The 19846-nt window shown below is 36.2% G+C and overlaps 1 protein-coding gene across 7 annotated transcripts in view; it reads right to left on the reverse strand.

Annotated features, from left to right (window-relative positions):
• Positions 1 to 19846, reverse strand: part of GRIP1 (glutamate receptor interacting protein 1) — a 723532-nt gene that overhangs the window by 427999 nt on the left and 275687 nt on the right. For 2 of the 7 annotated variants that reach the window (XM_037987711.2, XM_008003932.3), the window contains exon 1: positions 15453 to 19005. The exons of 2 other annotated variants lie outside the window; for them this stretch is intronic. In XM_037987711.2, the coding sequence (XP_037843639.2) occupies positions 15453 to 15585 (133 nt within the window). In that variant the 5' untranslated portion in view covers positions 15586 to 19005. Of the gene's footprint in view, positions 1 to 15452; positions 19007 to 19846 lie in introns of those variants that run through there. 3 more of the 7 variants (XM_008003936.3, XM_008003933.3, XM_008003935.3) reach the window with 2 other exon arrangements.

The raw sequence follows: 19846 nt of genomic DNA on the forward strand, positions 1-19846 counted from the left end.
TGTCTTGCACGCCCTTTCTTGCTCTCTCTGGCACACCTGCTCTAATAGTGACCAGTTGTCTTGTTTGAGCTGCTCAATGGAGAGGGGTATTTGTGGGGAGAAAAACCCCCCACAAAACTGGTATCTCCATACAATAGCCATCTAGAACTTGAGACTTGCCTGCAGCTACGTTGGTGAACTTAGACAGGATCCCACCCCATTCCAGCCGAGAGATGATTGTACCCCATCCTACTTTGGTCACAGCCTTCTGAGAGACCATGAACCTGAGGATCCAGCTAAGCTGCACCAACATTCCCGATACACAGAAACTATGAGAGAAGAAATGTTTGTTTTTTTAAGCTGCCAAATTTGGGGGTAATTTGTCATGCAGCGATAGATAATAGATAACTGATAGAAAGGAATTAAATAGATTAACAATAAAATACCCATTCTTTGCCTTTTTGTTATGTTTTCCAAAACAACTCTCAATTACTTTATTTTTAGAACTTTAAAATGCAATTTCAATATATTCAAGGTCACCGCATAATTCTATTAGGTTGACAGAATACGGTATTTGAGTAGTAAAATTCTTTACAAAAAGGCTCACACTTGAAATTCCATTCTAGTTTAGATGAATGTTTTACAAATACACACTGAGAACCTGCTATGTTCCAGGCACAGGAGAATTAAGTTGGATGGGCAGCTTGTTTCAAAGAGCTCTAAGTCCATTTAGGAGAGGAGAAAATCTCATAAGATTTGGAAATAAGTGAATCAGGAGGAGTGCTACTACTCACTAGTTGTGTGACACTGGATAAGCGATTTAAATTTTCAGTGCTTTTGCTTTCTCATCTATAAAATGAGGAATAACAGTAACAATAGCTGATTTATCAACTTATAAGATGGCTAGAAAGACCAAAAAGGACAATGTATGTTATAGCATTGTAAAATTTTTAAATAATATAAAATTATAATTATTGCAATGTTTATTACCAAAACTATAATACACAAGCTTTACTATAGAAATAGATAATAATGGTCCATAATTAATTTGCTGTTTACCGGCATGCAAAAATTTTTTCCATTAACTATTTAAACATGTCCTTAAATTTAAAATTTGTATTCTAAACATAGTTGTTTTGATCACTCTTTTCAAAACCATGCAATCTGAATTACTTCTCCCTTGAATATAAAACTCATACTTTCATCTTAATTTATTCTCTGTGAAAAGATAGTTACAGTAATTGTTTACAGAAAAACTGAGTGAAAAATACAAGGAACATGCAAATTCTAATCATTTTGATTAGACCAATTAATAACTTTTATAAGCAGAAAAGTTCCTATCTTACAAAAAAGAGAAAAAATGTTATTTGATGTTAAATTTAAAGTGTTTAGAGCTACCATTTAGAATCCATTAAATGTTCTCATTACTTCTATTGCTTTCTCCACTAAGCTTTCTTTAATATAATTTGTGATTCATTAGATCAACATTTTGAGGTCACTGAAAAACACTTTATTTTCAATATGCCACTGGACTTAAATTCATCATTCTAGTCCAAACAGCAGATCCCTTAATAAAAATGCACAGGCAAGAATAATTGATTTCATTTTAGGGAAAAGATATCAACAATAAACTGCTTTGGACTGCACAATCAATGGTTATTGAATTCTGGACTCCAAGCTAATATTTCCAGCTACATAGGTCCTTCAGACTCAAGTTGCCCACTTTACTTTTAATGAACAAGGTCAGAATCATGAATTTAAGTACTGTGACATGAACAGAATACTTTATCTCAAAAAATTTTAGCCTTGAGGCATTGTAAACTGCCAAGTATCTTTCCAGTAGGCCTAAATATTAATATATACTTTAAAGTTGGAGATAGATCTGTCCCTTGAAATCCACTATTCTAGTTATCTACAGTGTGGTGTGAAATAAAATAAAATTAAACATTTATTAAGCTCTAACTATGGACTACCCCGGGTGCAGAGGGAATACAAAGATGAAGTATAAAGTAGATGGAGTAGATAAAATATAATAGAAAATTTAGATAATGTAAGGAATGAGAAATGAACTCAAGTTTCCTAGTTTTTAGAGGACAGTGCCTTTATAGCTAAAAGAGAGAAGAAAGGTAGAGGGAACATATTTGGGTAGGAGAGCTAAGGTATTGAGTTCAGTTTAGGAAAAGTTGAAATCTGTGGTAATGGACCACCCAGATGACAGTTGGCAACATAAATCCAGAGCTCATTTGTGACATCTAAATTACAAAAAGGGGGAGGCAGAGATTGCCCAGGAAGAATTCAAAGAGTGAGAAAGGAGAAGGGCAGTGCTGTACCCCAGAGTTAAGGGGAAGGAGCGGGAGGAAGGAGAAGGTATCAAAGAGAGGCTGAAGGACTGGAAAGAAGATGGGTCATAGAAGCCAAGACAGGAAAGACTCAAAGACCAAAATGATGACTGGTACAGTTGCTACAGGAAGCTCAACGAAGTTAAGAAAGTCTCAAAGACCACTAAATTTGGAATAAGGAGATCACTGGTGATCTCTGATGAATCCTTTTCAGTAGAATGGCAGGTGCAGAATCCAGAGGGCCACAAGGCATCACTCAATCACTCTAAGTGAACCAGGCATCTGCTTTGTGTTTTGGGGACAGGAAAGTGCATGCTGCATAGTGGAAGTTTTCGTAAAAGATATTTAGAAGGTGGAAGAAGCAGAGTCAAGTAAACTAAGAAGTAGCCCCTATCTTTAGTTGAGAGTATGTTTCAGGATGGGAGGAGCAGGCCGGGACTTCAGAAGAGAGATGCGATTTGGGAATGATTGCTTAGGGAAAGGGAAAGAGAGTGGCTGGAGATAAAGACAAAAGATTGATGACTAGTGTTGAGAACCCAGCTGAAGCTGGAACTCATAAATCTCTAATGTAGCCAACCACTATGGTTATACCGTTTTTTTCTTCCAGTAAGGTCAGTAGCAGGAGTGAAGACCACAGATGGTTTGATGGAGCTAAGGTTCAGCATTGACAGGGCTGTCAGGATGAAATCTCGAGGAGAAACAAATACTTGAGGGACCTGGTGATTTATCAGGGAACTGAATACCTAATCGAAGAATAACTCAACAATACTTTTTTATATCCATAATATTAGATATGTATAATTTCAGTAGCTTTGGGAGTACAAGTAGTTTTTAGTTACATAGATGAGTTGTATACTGGTGCTGAGATTTTACTGCACCTGTCACCCGAATAGTGTACATTGTATCCAATATGTAGGTTTTTTATCCCTCATCCCCCTTATCCTCCCCTCTTCTGAGCCTCCAGTGTCCATTAATACCACTCTGTATGTCTTTGCTTAGCTTCCACTTAAAAATGTGAACATGCAGCATTTGATTTTCCATTCCTGAGTTAGAGAAGTCAACAACATTCTCACATGTGGGGATGACTGGTAGGGGATTGAAGGGCCTGGAAAGTTTAACATTCCGGTTTCCTCATGAGAAAGAGGTGGGAAAATGAGATTTTATGAAACTTTTGAGGAAAAAAATAGATACAAAAATAGAGAAGAACCTGATAAATGTAAGAGCTACCAAATACCTTAACAAAGCAAAAGAACTGATTTGAAACTTAGAAATGATACACTGTACTATGACTTTTCTCTACAAAGCTTAATATTTGCACTTGTACATAACATCAAATAGCTCCAAATCATATCAGACCATTTCTTTTTTTTTCTTTTTTGCAGTGCAGTAGCATGATCATGGCTCACTATAGCCTTGACCTCCTGGACTCAAGTGATCCCTCTGCCTCAGTGTCCCTACCCCCTTCTCCCAAGTAGCTGGGATTACAGGCACGCACCACTGTGACTGGCTAATTTTAAATTTTTTTGAGAAGCTGGGCATGGTAGCTCAGACCTGTAACCCAGAGCTTTGAGAGGCCAAGGGGTGAGCTTGAGCTCAGGAGTTCAAGAACAGCCTGGGAAATATGACAAAACCCCATATCGACAAAATAAAATAATTTAAAAAGTCAATTTTTTATAGAGACAGGGTCTCCTTATGTTGCCCAAGCTATATGGGACTATCTCTGAGGTTTGCTATTACAACTCAAACCAAGAGATCTCTGTCTCATTGAAATGAAATATTGCAAGTTCTGATTGAGGAACACTCAATTTTATGAAGTAAAAACTAAAAAATAAAAAACAAAACCTTTCAAATGAAAAGAACACAAGGCTAATTGTCTGAGACAATTATAACACTCCAAGTAGAACACTTTAACAAAGCCAAGCTCAAACTAGATAACATAAATTACACAACCTGACACTAAGAGTTCCCTGACCATTGCTGCCAATAATCCAAATAATATTCACTAAAAATGCATATGTTTTATAGTGAATAATTTCAGTCTATTTGAAAAATATTTCCTATCAGTAAATTTGATATGTGGGTATTTACTTTATTCATTGAAGAGGAGAATATGATTCATGTGTGACTTAGTAATAAAAATATAAATAAATAAAACTAGTTCCGATATAATAAAATAAAACTAGTTCCAATTCTCAAGAATTCTAGGATTTATTTGGAATCCCTCAGAGAATTCTCTGCTCTTATGAAAGTTTTATACCCACATCCATATTTTTGTTTATATAGATGTATTGCTTTTGGACTGTTTAGCTTTTCATAATTTGAGTTCTAGGTATTACAGACACAAAATGCATTCATATTCAAATATTCTGACAGCTGGATGTGACACAGGACAATGTCACAGCCCTCCTGCTCTTGTTCTACATCGCTGAGGGATTATACACAAACCTGAGTCAAGGTCCCAACTCCGAGGTAGATCTGTTTGCTCACCTTGGTGATAAGTTTTCTTCCAGTCCAAGTATGCTGTGAATTACATACATCAGTCGCTAATTTCAGATTCAGTGGGGAAAAAACAATAACAACAAAGTCACACTAGAGTGTAAGGTAAATTCTCCTATTCAAAGTACAACTGAATACAAAATAATTGAATGAACGTACTGAGAAGTTACAAAAATGATTAGTCACAACAGTGTGTTGTGTTTGCTGCTTTTCTCCTTTTGGAGACATAGAATTATATCCAGGCTGACTCAGGAGTTTATCAATCCATCATGAGGATTGAGGCTGCCATCACGAAGGCATGGTTGACCAGCAACATGGGGAAGGATGGCACTCAGCACTGCAGTTGGGAGCTGGGACACTGCTGCCATGGCTCTCAGCACATAGTAGTGCTTAATCCATATTTGCTGATAATAGCTAACATACCGACAATTGTGTAACACTTGGAAAATTAATTAAGCTCATTTGGCTCAAGTTTTATCTGGAAAATAAAGATAATAGTATTAATCTCATGGAGTTGTGTGGATTAAATGAGCTAATGCACATAAATTACTAAGCACAGGGCCTAGTATGCACTGATCTCAGGAGATCAAACATAATAAACTTTGTAGCAAGTATGTGTTGAAAAGAAAAAGACAGGTCTATAAGAATCTTATAAAGTATAACCACTGCTTTCCCTTCTATTTTCCTTGCATTTGGATTTTCAAAACATTTGCTGTAAGAGCTGTGTTTTCCTATGCTACACAGAGTAGTAGATGGAGAGGAATAGTGTCAGAATCATGGACACGGCAAACTAAGATTCTTACAGCCACAGTATGGTTTTCTAAACTTCCTAATCATTTCAAACACATGAATAGTGACTACAAAGTAATGAGATAGGTTTCTGTGGGTGGCTTATGGGAATCAGTCTTCTTCACAGGTTTTTAAGACAGAAACATCTATAGATGGCCCAGGCACTGTCCTAGATGCTGGAATACAAAGATGAGGATATGGTACTCACAAAAGGACACGGTATATAAGTAATCACAACACAATGGAGTAAGTGGGGTGCCAGTCACATATACAGGGGCTCCAGGGTTAACCCTTGGGAGAGTGAGCAGGACTGTGGGAAACTTCACATGAAGGCAGTGTTTGAAGCAATGGGAAAGGTATGGGGGAGGATACGATTAAAAATACACCGAGTTCAGAGACTTAAATACTTACGTTACTTCTATTCTGAGCTGTGTAATCTTGAGTTAGATATTTTCTCTCTTTAAGCCTTAAACAATTACTGAGCAAATTACTCTATTGTTAGAGATACTAAACTTATGCAAAATCAGAGGGCTGGATTGGAAGATCCCAACAGTTCTTAGCTTTACAATTCCTTTTATGCCTGATCATCTTCCAAATAGTGCTAAAAACACCATTACGCAAAAGATTTGGAATTTTTAAGAATAAAAGAGAGAGGTGTTTGTTCCCATAAATCATGAAAACTTGGCATTGGCAGATAAAACCAGCCATAAATAACAATTTTAAGGTGTTGAGGATTCCCCAATTCTACTTCACAAATGAAAGACCACTGTAAATCCATAAAGTGGAAATTTGCAACCAACTGCTGAGTACCCGTACATCTCACCCTAAATTTTAACAGCTGTTCCCCTAAAAGTGATCACGATTATAAGCAGAGTGAAATGTACTCAGCAAAATTTTTCAAGGTATAATAAGTTCATATTCATGTCTTCAAAATACTTGCAGAACTTAATTTTTTTGCATGCAGATTACAGTTTATAAAAACAAGTATTAACCAGAGCTGTAATCATTTGTAAAACTTCCCACTACAGCTATTTGTTAACCTATATCCAATTTTTAGAATCAGCAAGGATGCCATTGTTGGCTTCACATTCTATATTGCTTACATTTGACATGTGCCTAGTTTTATCTCAAAAATGGGGCTTCACAAATCAAATGTTATTTTCTGCACCTGAAAATTCATGAACCACATACCACTGCCAGCAGAAGCACAATGTGAAAACATAAGACCAGCTCAGCAGTAATCAAAAGCACCTGTTTTCACAAAATGTTTGCCACTGTTCTGAAACTACACATAAATTTTAAGTTTGTTGGCTAGACTCCGTCCTGAAAAGCAGTTCAGATTATCAGAAAACAGGTATTTCATCTTACATTAAATTTTTAAACATAAAAGTCCAATCCTCTGAATCATATTTAACAAATAGTAAGTTATGTAGAAAATAACTTATTCTAACAAGCAACATACAATTCCCTATTTATCTACTGATAGTAACATAATCTACAATAGTAATATAAAGGGTCTAATTCTCCACAAAGCACAGAAGATGGTGATGCTGTGGGCTGTAACCTGAAAGACCCTGTACAACTTTGTGCACTTTCTGGAAATAATTTCTTTGACACATAATCTTTCCTTGGGCATACAAAAGCCATTGAGAATCTTTATAATGGAGTGTACTTGAAAGATCAGGGAGAAGCATAAAATAATTTTGTTCTACAGAAAACAACAAACTATAAAGCAGTCATACATTTTAGTATCCTCTGATGACATGGTAAGTATACTTTTAGCTTAAGAATCACGCTCAATGGATGTTTAGGATCCAAATACAGAGAAGATTATGGCACACTTATTGACACTATTCTACAGACAGAGCAAACCATCTTCTCATATCCCCAAATTACCACCCCCACTTTACACAATACCTAACTTTGCAACAGTATATTAACAGAAGATTCCTCTATGTGAATAGCAACAGCAGCCCCGTCTTTCTCAGCAAAATAGAGGTTTTCTCAAGCAACTATGCCCCCTTTGGCCATAGTCATCTTTTACCTGTTAGTGAAATATTGCAAAAAGACTTCATGATTAGGCCTGGTTTTAAATCTACATTTTCCCTATTCTGAGTGCATTATTCCTAGGAAAAAAATGGATTCTGAATTTAAAAAAACAAAAACAAAAACTGGTTTAACAAATGAATGTAAAGGAAACAAGCCATCCAGAAGATGGAAGGGAAGTACTGTATTAGAATGAATACACTTTTATCTCTGGAGGCTTTATGCCCCAGCCTCCTATCCAGATTACACAATGACTCTGTCTCTTCAATCAGGGGCATCCCAACATCCTATTCTCCAAGAACGAACACTCTATCTCAAACGCTCACCCTTCTCACCACCTCCAGCACTCCATCCCAAAACTTTGATCTGGTTTTCTTCATTGCACTTGCCACTAGTTTTCTGTTTTCTTTTTAGCTTGCTAACTCCACTAGGGCAAGGGCCTCCTCTGTCTTCTGTACCATGGTATCTCCAGCATGGAGAATGATACTTGACATGTGCATCATCAAGTAATTGCTGAATGAATAAAAATGGTGGTATGCTTACCACAAATACAATCTTCTTGAAAGAATAAACATGGTAAGAAGAAAATTCAAGCATTATATTTTATTATTTACAACATTATTAATTAAGAATAACTTACTTAGTCACAATCTCATACTATTTTGGAGCCAGTTCAAATAATTTCTAAAACAGAGATCTTCAAAGGTTTGGTATATCAACTGAAATTCAACTCAGTTTCTACATATCTATGAACCTAGTTGCTGATGTTTAGTTTATATCTACAGATCCAAATAATTCAGTTCCACAGTTGGATGTTTCAGAAAAGCTTTTTGGTTGTTTAAGCTTACGTAATAGTTAGTGAGATAGTGGGTAGAATTCCAACACTTCAAATTTTAAAAAGCAGATTAAAAGTTCTATTATATTCTAATATACCACTAGGCATGTTTCCATCTGGCATCCTGGTGAATGAGCTGGTGAGAGGTACATAGGGAAGTTGTGTGTTCCCCTCTAAAACAAGACTTAACTCTCTAAATGAAAAGTAAGGGCAAAGTATGTTAAATGCACTGCAGTTATGCTGCTAAGTGGAACGTCGTCTGTTTAAATTTGCCTACTAGCTATCCCCTTCTTCCAGCTGTTTGGGATGTATGCTGCTCTGGGGAGGCACAGCTCTACTGACTAGACCTGCCAGTGATTCCTCTCTCTTGGGTCTTCAGCACTCTCCACTGGGATTTAGTATCCCATTTTACAAACAGGAAGCTGAAGAAGCATACTGACCCACATGATTCATCCAAAGTCACGTAGTTTTTAGCCCCATTAAGAGAATTATATTTTGGGAGAATGGGAACTTTTATGGAAAGAATATAGTTTCCATCTGTGGCATTTATTTCGATCAAATGAAAATAACTAAAGAATCATATTTTCCAAATAAGAGCTTACCGACACTATCAAACTTGAAACTAGCTGATCTGAGTTCCAATCTGGGTTCTGGTCCTTTCTAATTCTCTAACCTAGAGACCTTAAGGACTGGAATTTTAGTGACTACAATCCTGAGCGGAGCCTCTTGATCCTTCATGTCAATCTCCTTTGGATGTGTGCTCGATTCCCTCCCACTCCAGAATGGTTTCTCCATGAGCACAGTGCACTGGGTGGAATTTGCAAAGTCCAACGGGAGCATCCTGATTGACTCAGCTCAGTTTATGAGCTCATTAACAGACAAATCACTAAAGACTAAAACATGGTAATTTTCTATAATTGTAACCCAAATGATCACAGTTTTGATCAATCAATAATGACAGAACTGAAGGAGAAACAGGAGTATCTTAAACATGAACACTGCTCTTCCAAGAGGAATGAAAAGAGTTTTAAGGTAGACAAATAGATGACCACTACATTATGCAAACAGAAAGCACTAGAATATGCTTTTTATTAAATAAATAGAAGCTTTGGTGATCTTGTGGAAATCAACAAAAAAGAAGAAAACAAGAAATAAAAATTACCACATGGATGTGGGCCCAATACAGAGCTCTTCTGAGTTTGTATAGTTAAAACAGAAATAGCATTGAAGGAATTACTCACCTCCACATGCCATATGTTACATCCGTGAAAGAGTAATGTGAATAAAAAGGAAGCATGAAATCTTATTGCACATTAAATAGTCTATGTTTATTTGGGTCAAGATATAGATTTTGAACACATATTGTATTTCTTAGAATAAGCCAGCAACTTAACATATAACTTACAATTTATTTAAAGGAGGCATAGGTTTACTCAGTAACTTTCCTTGTCTGGAAATGAACGTGTTCACATTGGAAGGATTTAAATGAAAGCTGGATGTCCATATAGCTGGGATATTGAAGAAGGACTTTCTATTTCAGATAGTACGCCTTTACCAACTGGACTCCAAAGTCCCTCCTAACTCTAATACTGTCTGAAATAATTATGCCAAATTAAGTCCCCTGAAAGAATATTCATTGATGAAGGTAGTTATATTTGCAAACCATAGAGCAAATAAGAAGTGATATACAAAATCACCTCTGGTTTTTGAGCCAGTGACAATCACTTTAATTAACATCATCTGTAAATATAATAGCATGTTAATTTGATTTGCAATATTTAATTAGGAGTTCGTTTTTGTTCAAGAGTTTAAGATAAGATGGCCTACTGTTCAAAAAAAATAAAGCCACATATCAGGGAACTAAGCAGTTATATTTATATGTAGATGATCCTGGAGCTTAAATATCATGAGAAGGCTCATCAGTGAGCTAAAACAGAGTGGGGATAAGAGGTGAAGGACCAGACCCAATAAGGGAGTCTGGCTGCTATTCCCAGTTCCACCATGATCAGTGGGGACTCTATAAGTCGATTAACTTGTTTATATATTAGTTATTTTATCTAAAAAAATACTCAGGTTGACAAAGTAGATTCTAAGGTCCCTTTCAACTTTAGTATTTCTTTATTCCTTGTAGAAAATAATATAGCTTGAGACAAGAAAGTTGGTGATACAAAATAACCAACAAATGGAACATGCTAGCCAATCAATTTTCAACAAGACAAATATACTATAGATGAAAAGCAATTCTTAGGGAAGAAAAATAAGCAATATAGTCATAAAACAAGCAAGTTTGCCCTATTTCTTTATAATTGATGTTTCTTCTAATTCATCTGGGATGTCTTGAGTTAAACCAAATACAGCTAAGGCTTGAATCATCCAGGATTTCACATCCAAGACCTGTCAGTTTGATGATCCCACTATTTTTAACATAGAAATAAATGGTTTCTATGCTTGTAAGCACTAGAGAAGTAAGGACAGCCTATGAAATGTGCTTCCCTCTCTCCTTCCTTTTCCCCTCCCCAGTTCCTTTCTCTTCCCTGTCATCCCCCACAGGCTGAGGAAGGCAACAATCCCTTTGATTATATGTTCAGCTCTTGCACATATTTCTGCACAAATCAGGCATCTTTCCAAAGTATATGTCAGAGTTCTCACTCTAGCCTTGTGGCACACTTATCAAGAAAGAAAGTCCTAATTAGATGTCAGTTTTCTGAAGCAGAGAGGGTGTGGTTACATGAATTTACCAAAGGGGGAAAACTCTAAAGAATAAATTACTTACCTAATCACCCACACCACCGCCTAAAAATTATCATTCTACAAACACCCACCAATATTGTTTTTTTTTTTCTAAGAACAATGCATAGTGTTTTTCAATGACATGAAAGAAAGTGAAGCACCCTTTTAAAATGCAATTTGAATATCTAAGACACTTTAAAGCCTGAATTGCCTAACTAGGAATTGTAAATGCATACAATGCATCATAAAACAACTAACAATGATTTCATACACACACATCACAATTACTGCTGAATATCTATTAAAATAGGCAAACAACAACAACAAAACAACAAATGAAATAATTTGTACATACAAATGACCCTTTTACTCAGAAGGTCTAAACCATATTCATGTTCCTCCCTTTCTCCAGTTTCCCTGAAATGACCTCAGTAAGAAAAGTTAATTGGTCACTAATGACTGCCTTGAGAGCTTTACCACACAGCTTTTCTTCAATCTAGGTGAGTCAGGAAGAAGATCAAGAACAGCAGTTATGGAGGAGCCCTACACCTAATTCCATACCATTACATGTGTGTATAAGATACTAGCACTGTACATGAGAGTGACTCACATACCTCTGTCCATAAGAGACAAATTCTTCCTTCTCAAGTAATTCAGCTGCATGGACAGCAAGAGGTCAGGATTGTTACGTATAAGAACAGTGTTAAGAGATTGCTTGTATAGTATACGTTATCTGTCTTACAGCTTGAATATTATCCAGTGTGGTTAAATAAAAATACACAAGACAATAGAATCAGACATTTTATTTTTCTATGGCAGATGAATTAACATATGACCTGCCAGAGCCTATAAAAAGACATTACCATAACACAGTATTTTGTGAAAAACAAAAACACCAAACATAACAAAATGGAATGTTAGGGTCCTTTTCTAGCTGTTGACTACATTCAAGTTTATGACAGTTTTGTAATCAAAGCAAGTTTTTCTCAAGGAAAAATACCAAATGAATCATCTATGTGAGAATTTTAAAAAGTAAATGATGCTTCTTGGTGGATATGATTAAATAAAAAATGCAGTCTTGAATTTACAAACATCTTCATAATTTCAAAGGTTTATCAAAATTCTCCAACACTACTTAATATTAAGTGATAGATTATGACCCTAAAGTAACAGGAATTCTCCCTACTGAGCATTCCTGCCAGAAAGACAATTCCCTTAGGATATTTAGGTGATTTCTTTTTGCCTTAAATACCAATGAAAATTCTCTAGTCAACACCTTTACCTGAATTGTTTTGGAAATCTAGCAAAGTTCAAAATGTATATAATATAGTTCTATAACTGGGAAAATCTTTAGAGACAAAGCCACTTTGTATTACATTTTAAAAGCCCAGAAATGTTTGGTGACTTACCCAAAGCATGCATCTGTCTGGTTTGTTTAAACTCTAACTCTAGAATTTTGAAGGACAGATGAGTGATGAAAGCAGTTTTTAAAAAAATCAAACATGACCATCTCATGTACATTGACATACATCAAGTCAATATAAAGTCAGAGGAGATTTAAAATCATTTTATCATCATTGTCACTGCTAAAACTGAGTTTTGATGGAATTTCAGAAAAGTCATCCATTATTAAAATAACTTCTCTTTCATAGCATCTGACCCTATGGACATTTTAATTCAGACTCTGGCATTTAATGAGATTATAAGTGATGCTGTATTTAAGATGAAGGAAAGGGTGGTGAAACTCTATATCAGAACCCACAATAGAATAGACATTAATTAGGATAAAATTAAACATCAGAACTGGAAAATGTACTATAGGGAGGGCAAACTTGGAGAATTTTCTGGGAGGTTCTTTATAGCTCAATATTTCATTGTTACACGTATAAAGTTCTTGTGGCAATCTGCTCCAAAGGAAAAACTGACAAGACAGAGAGTTAAGTTTCTTTCAAGAAACAAACACTCTAAGGAGAAAAATAAGAAGGACACTTCTGGTTCATCAATAGCACCATTAACTAAGATGTGAATATCATCAGTAAATTCCACCACGTTTTCAGCCTTAATGTAAATAGTTTTTCTAAGCCATCTAGAGAAACACATAGAATATAAACTTTTAAATTATGACAAAAACTAATTAAAACAGATATGTTGTAGATGTAATTGAATTCAACCATATTACCCATTTGAGAGGACTGGTTTTAAGGTCAGTCTCACTCTTTAATGCTTTTCTACAGCACTAAGATGTAAGTGAATATCTCCCCTACCCAATTCAGAGAAGCCCTGAAACCGAAGCCAAAAGATGCACTGAGAAGTCATCGTGTTATATGACTTATCTTCTTTAAAACCCCTGGCTATTTGACATTTGATGAAATGCCAAATCCCAAGTGCCTGAGTCCACTCTGACACATTCTGTTTATTATGTAGTAGTTTCAAGTTGGGGACTCAATTTGCAACTAACTCCACAATTTATATATTACATAATGGGTGTCTTTTGATAAATCACAGGAAAAACCTGTCAGTTTTGTAGCTAAAGGAAATGACTTTTGCTATTTAACATCTTATCCTTAGCATGGCCTTGACAAATGAGATAAAACGTGATTCTCTTTGAGTTATTTCATTTAATGTATAAAGACTACCTACTATCTTCATTATATCATTGTCCTAACTCTAGTTTGGGAATATTTCTTAGATACCTCCATAAATAGTTCTTCTTGTCAGGACATTTTATAAACTTACAGAGTAATTCTATTGTTTTTAAATTCTTACCAAAGCTAGCAGTATGCAGACATTTGAGAAATATTGTTCAATTCTATTTCTACAAACATATACAAACCTGAGATGGTATGAATTTGACTCAGTATGTATTGACTGCAAAAAATTTGTACAATGACTACCAGTCTAATTAAAAGTTCATAAGCTCCTTTTTTTTCAGTTTCCAAGTTTTCAGAATTACACATGCAATCTGACAATATTTTTTGATGTGACATAAATTTTAGTTAAATTCTAGGATATATTATGGAAACAAAATTTAGGAAACAGAGTGTCACTCTGTTAGAACACATTATTCATGTACACACATTTAAAAGAGAAACATCTCTAAAACTCAGAGGTTACTCAGGTAAAAGCAATACAGCCACATTACTCAAGCAAATATCAAATAATTACAATTTTACATTCTTGTATTATCGCCACCACATGAATTTTCAACCCTCAGCCTTCATCAATCACAACAGAACTGCTAGCATTTAGAAGGAATTCTCATGGCTTTCAATACCACAGAAATTGAGATTTAAATTATTTATTAGTTAATGCTCAGAGGTTATAAGTGGGATGCATTCATGATCAGACATCAAAAGACCAGAACTAATTAGGATTGAAATACAAGTTTATAAAGATCCTTATTCAAGAAGACAAATAAACAATTTTTACCTTTTTAAAAATGTAGATAATATGTAACTGTCATCTTCCCCCATTTGGGGCACATCATAAACTCAGTGATCTCTGTGCATAGCTGCTTTCTCTCTGCACCCTTAGGCATTTCTGGGCCTTTTAAATCTAGTGGGACAAGTCTAAACCTTACCAGAAACTTAAAGCACTGACAGAAGAAAAATGCTAGTTCTCTTCTATTTATAAGCTAATTTACAAATGTCTCAATATAGACGTATTACAGATACCACAGGTATCACTGCTTCTAGCTGACAGGAAATAAGAATTAACCTTATTTAATAACAAAATTGTAAACATGCATCAGAGAAAGGTACTTGAACTTCCTTGTACAAACAACATCTCAGATTAATCACAGATAACTGTCTAGAAGTCTGTATCAGGAGCATTAAGCATTAACATCAACTTGAACATGAACAATTATTTCTTCCAAATGAGCTAGCCTTCCCTATTCTGAAAGTAAAAGGAAAGCAACAACTACAACAGAGCATATTCTGGCCACCTACTACGTTGGCTTGCAACTTTTTTGAATGGCTTATTAAAATAACATAATTAATTCCACCTAAAATATTAACAACGTGTACAGACCTTGGCTGGTGACACTGTCTAGATGCTATTATCTAATGGCTGTTCTTGCAACAAATCAAGCAAAACATAGCACTTCAGTACTTACAGACTGCTCACAGAGAACACCATCTGAGAAACCTTTTGCATTTCAGATTAAGGCTCCACACAAGGTTTATTGTTAGCCCCAGCATGCGAGAAGGAACCGGAGGATGGAGAGAAGCGCTTACTTCGAAAATGCTCTGAAGCGTAATAATAGACATCCTCATAGCCCTCGTGGTAATCCTCTTCTGGTCGGTACTTTTTCCCCTTTCTTCTCCTAGATCTTCTTATCGCCTTGACAAAACCCAGGAAGCGGTCCATCTCTCACTCACTGTGCAGCACGGCACAGCTAGCACAAGAGCACAGCAACAGCCCAGCTGTTCTGCGAGTCGGTGGAGCATGAATGACCAATACCAAACCTGGACCAGGACAGCTACCCTTCTATCTGCCTCTGGGCTACCATCAACACGGTGACTTTGGCCATAGGAGGGGAAAGAAAATAATAGTGATATAGGTTTACCTTGACAATATTTCTCATTTAGCTCAATAAATTGTCAAATCTGTAATTAAAAAAAAAAAAAAAAAAAAAAAGAGGAAAAGAGAAAGAAAGTGAAATGGTAATAAAAGACTAAGAGAAAAAACAAACGGCAAAGCTTTTGACTTTAAATAGCTTCAAAACAAAACAAAACAAAGTTCAAGAGATTCAGCTGAGGCAAGAGGAGTCCCAGCACTAGAATTTCACTATCCAATATCTCCACCATCCCATCATCGGGGCGGGGGTATAGGAGAAGAGAGGGGCGGGGAAACATATTAGTCAATGGACTGAACCAAAGTTAGAGACTGAACTGACTTTCCTACCTGCTAATCCCACACCCTAATCCTAGCCCACATTATCTCAAAACATGTGCTTGGGAAACCTCTTGAAAAGCTATTGTTTTGCAATGGGCGGACTGATTAACCCTTTGTGCTCTATTGCATATCATATTAATAAGCAGCAAAGTGGTTTCATCCATATGCACAGCCCTCTTGCTGACAGGAGTGTGCAGTATGTGTTAATTGGAGCAGCAGGGAGAAGGCTCAGCAGCTGCTTTCAAATGACACGTTTACCCACTGGGCATTAATGTATTCCAATCACTGTTTGATCTAAATATTAAAATGCACTTCACAGAGAAGCTTCTCATAGGCTTAGTAACAGCATACCATAATCAGCAAATAAAGCAAACTGCCTGGTTTAAGGGAAAAGAAATACAAATAATCCAACTCAACTTACACTTGAACTCCAATATAAACCTAGCTCAACTGTCACATTTTTTAAAAAATATGAAAGTAAATGGGCTAAACGGCAAACAAAACTTAATTCTTCTTGATGAAGACAGTGGAAAGAGAGAAATTTCATAATATGCTCGCATGCTGTTCATCCTTTATCTTTAGAGATTTTTAGAAATCACAAGCTTTAAAAAATTATTTTTAAGTACAACATCAGAAACACTTCATACTAGACAAGAGAGGTACTCTAAAGTCTAGAGAACTCAGCGTTAATCATGAACAATTTTTTTTTCCTCTATAGCTTCTTTTTTCTTCAGGTCTTTAAGTGAAAGATAATTTTTAACACCAGGAAAAATCTGATTTGTTTACAATATAATTAATCAAGCATGTCAGTATATTACCAATGAAACTAATGATATTCTGCAGCTCCATGTTCCCAGAAATATAATTTTTAAAAAGACTTCTTACTGAATAAAGGTTGTTCAATATCTGCGTAATGTCAAGTTTGTAGGATCATCCCAGAGGGAACTGACTGCACTTTGCGCACTCTGTTAGATTCACAAGCAATTTGTCTGTCTTCTAGATTTACACAGTTCCCTATTTTCAGATATAAATTGATAATGATGGAGCAGGGAGAAATTTACTTAGAAAGGCAAATATTCATCAGCCAAGAACATTTCACGTCTAAAATGTGTAGTTACTTTCAATGGTTCTGTGAAGTTCCTTTACTCCCAGAAGTTTCCCATTTTGTATGCCTTAGGAGTGAGTCTGTGAAAACACTAATTTAATGATGCTGACAATAAGATGCTATAAAATGTTTTATGAACATCTTTAAATAAAAAAATCACTTGTCCTTGGGTTTCAAATCCTTTATTATTCTGATTCTCTCAACCAAAACAAACTAGAACAATTAACAAATAGTGAATAAGAAATTTGAAGATCTGGAGTTTAGACCTGAATAGTCACTAAATATATGATGATAATAATACACAATCTTTTAATTTAACCTAACAGCCCTATTAATGAGGTGAATGTCATTATACCTCTATGCATGAGCAAAAAAAGGTTCAAAGGTGTTTTAGTGGTTTGTCCAAGATCACGAAGCTAACACTATCATGGCAGGTAATAGCAGATATTTTTCACACCGGTTCAGAGATTATTTTGTCTATCTAACAATTACATGCATTCGAGTTCATTCTTTTCTATGTAAATTTTATCTTGAAATGGAATTTGAAAATAATTGTCAACTTTCATTATTAATGGACCAAACATATATCTTGGTTTATGTGATTAATTCAAGTATATGTGTCCCCCAGAGATAATGCAGGCAATAAATTTTACGCTACACTTGAATTTTAACTCTTAAATTAGTAGATTCCATATTGAGTTTTGTAGTTTTAAGCTCCCAGTTCAATCTAAAAGGACTAACTTACAGAAAAGATGGTACTTTACTCTTCAATAGAAAGAAGATCCCATTTGCATAGAACAACTTAAAACATTTCACTAGAGTTTGATTTTTTAATTTTGGTATTTAGGGACTGATTTTATCAAGCAGTGGTAAGCAACTATTTTTGCACAAGAACTAATGCAGACAAAGTAAAATTATCTATATACCAAACTCTGTATTCAGAAATAAACAGAAATTGTACATAAGCACCTTTCTATTATTTGTTTACATCTGAAGGATTACATTTGTTAACATTTCAGTATCTGTAATGACAGAATTTTTATATGAGATGTGGTTTGGTGGTGTTGGGGAGGAGTTTAAGAGTTTAGCCATATATTTGAAGGCATACAGCAGAAGGTATAAAAGCTTATTAAAACAATCAGAGATGCTTAGGAAGCCAGGATAAGGAAGCTGTTACTTAGGGGATGTCCACTTGGGTCACGAAGAAGGAAAGGATGTTGTAATAGATGATGTAAAGGAGGGAAAGCATGAGTATATGGGCCACAATCTAAAAGATGGAAGGTTAGACACTTGGTGCTCTGCCTGAGGGGTGGCGGAGGTAAACGAGATCATTTTATTCAATTTTCCTGGGCTCATCCTTCTTGACATGGTTTGTATCTGTGTCCCCACCAAATCTCATGTCAAACTGTAACCCCCGGCATTGGAGGTGGGGTCTGGTGAGAGGTAACTGGATGATGGAGTGAATTTTCCATGAATGGTTTAGTACTCTCCCTTGGTATTATTCTCTCAGCAGTGAGTGAGTTCTCATGAGATGTGGCCCATTAAAAACGTGTAGCACCTGTCCAGGCACAGTGGCTCACACCTGTAATCTCAGCACTTCGGGAGGCCGAGGTGGGTGGATCATGAGGTCAGGAGATTGAGACCATCCTGGCTAACGTGGTGAAACTCTGTCTCTACTAAAAATACAAAAAATTAGCCAGGTGTGGTGGCAGGCGCCTGTAGTCCCAGCTACTTGGGAGGCTGAGGCAGAAGAATGGTGTGAACCAGGGAGGCAGAGCTTGCAGTGAGCCGAGATTGTGCCACTGCACTCCACCCCTAGGTGACAGAGCAAGACTCCATCTCAAAAAAATAAAAATACAAATAAAAATAAAAAAATATATGGCGCCTTCCCCCTCTCTCTCTTGCTCCTGCTCTAGTCAAGTGAGATGCTCACTCTGCCTTTGCCTTCCACTATGACTGGAAGCTTCCCGAGGCCTCCCCAGAAACAGATGCTGCTATGCTTCCTTTATAGCCTGTAGAACTCTGAGCCAATTAAACCTATTTTTTCATACATTACCCAGTCTCAGTTATTTCTTCATGGCAATGTGAGAATGGACTAATACACTTCTGAATTTTTTCCCATCTTATACACTAAAATGATCCATGTTTAGCAATAAAGGGCCAACCTAAAATCTTTGTCAGTTCTTGGTTGTATTATAATAGCTAACTGTTGTTTAACAATTGCTTAACAGTTAACTATTATAATACAACCAAGGGCTGACAGAATAGTAGTGTAGTTCAAGTCCATTCAATTAGGTGTACCACTCTTTGTGCAGACAGAATGGCCCTTTCACTCCATAGCACAACCTCCAGTAAGAGGTGCTATTTATCAGTTATTGAGCTCTACAGTCTAAACTGATAGGGCAGTTGAGATGTTGCAAATGGCAGTTCACAGAATGACAGTTTATCTCCCACAAACATGTTTTGTTTGGCTCACATGAATGTTGGTAGGTTTGTTCTTGGTTTTTTGTTTTTTTGGAGACGGAGTCTAGCTCTGTCGCCCAGGGTGGAGTGCAGTAGCGTGATCTCGGCTCACTGCAACCTCTGCCTCCCAGGTTCCTGCGAGTCTCCTGCCTCAGCCTCCCGAGC

Source organism: Chlorocebus sabaeus, chromosome 11 (genome assembly GCF_047675955.1).
Source record: "Chlorocebus sabaeus isolate Y175 chromosome 11, mChlSab1.0.hap1, whole genome shotgun sequence".
NCBI lineage: Eukaryota > Metazoa > Chordata > Mammalia > Primates > Cercopithecidae > Chlorocebus > Chlorocebus sabaeus.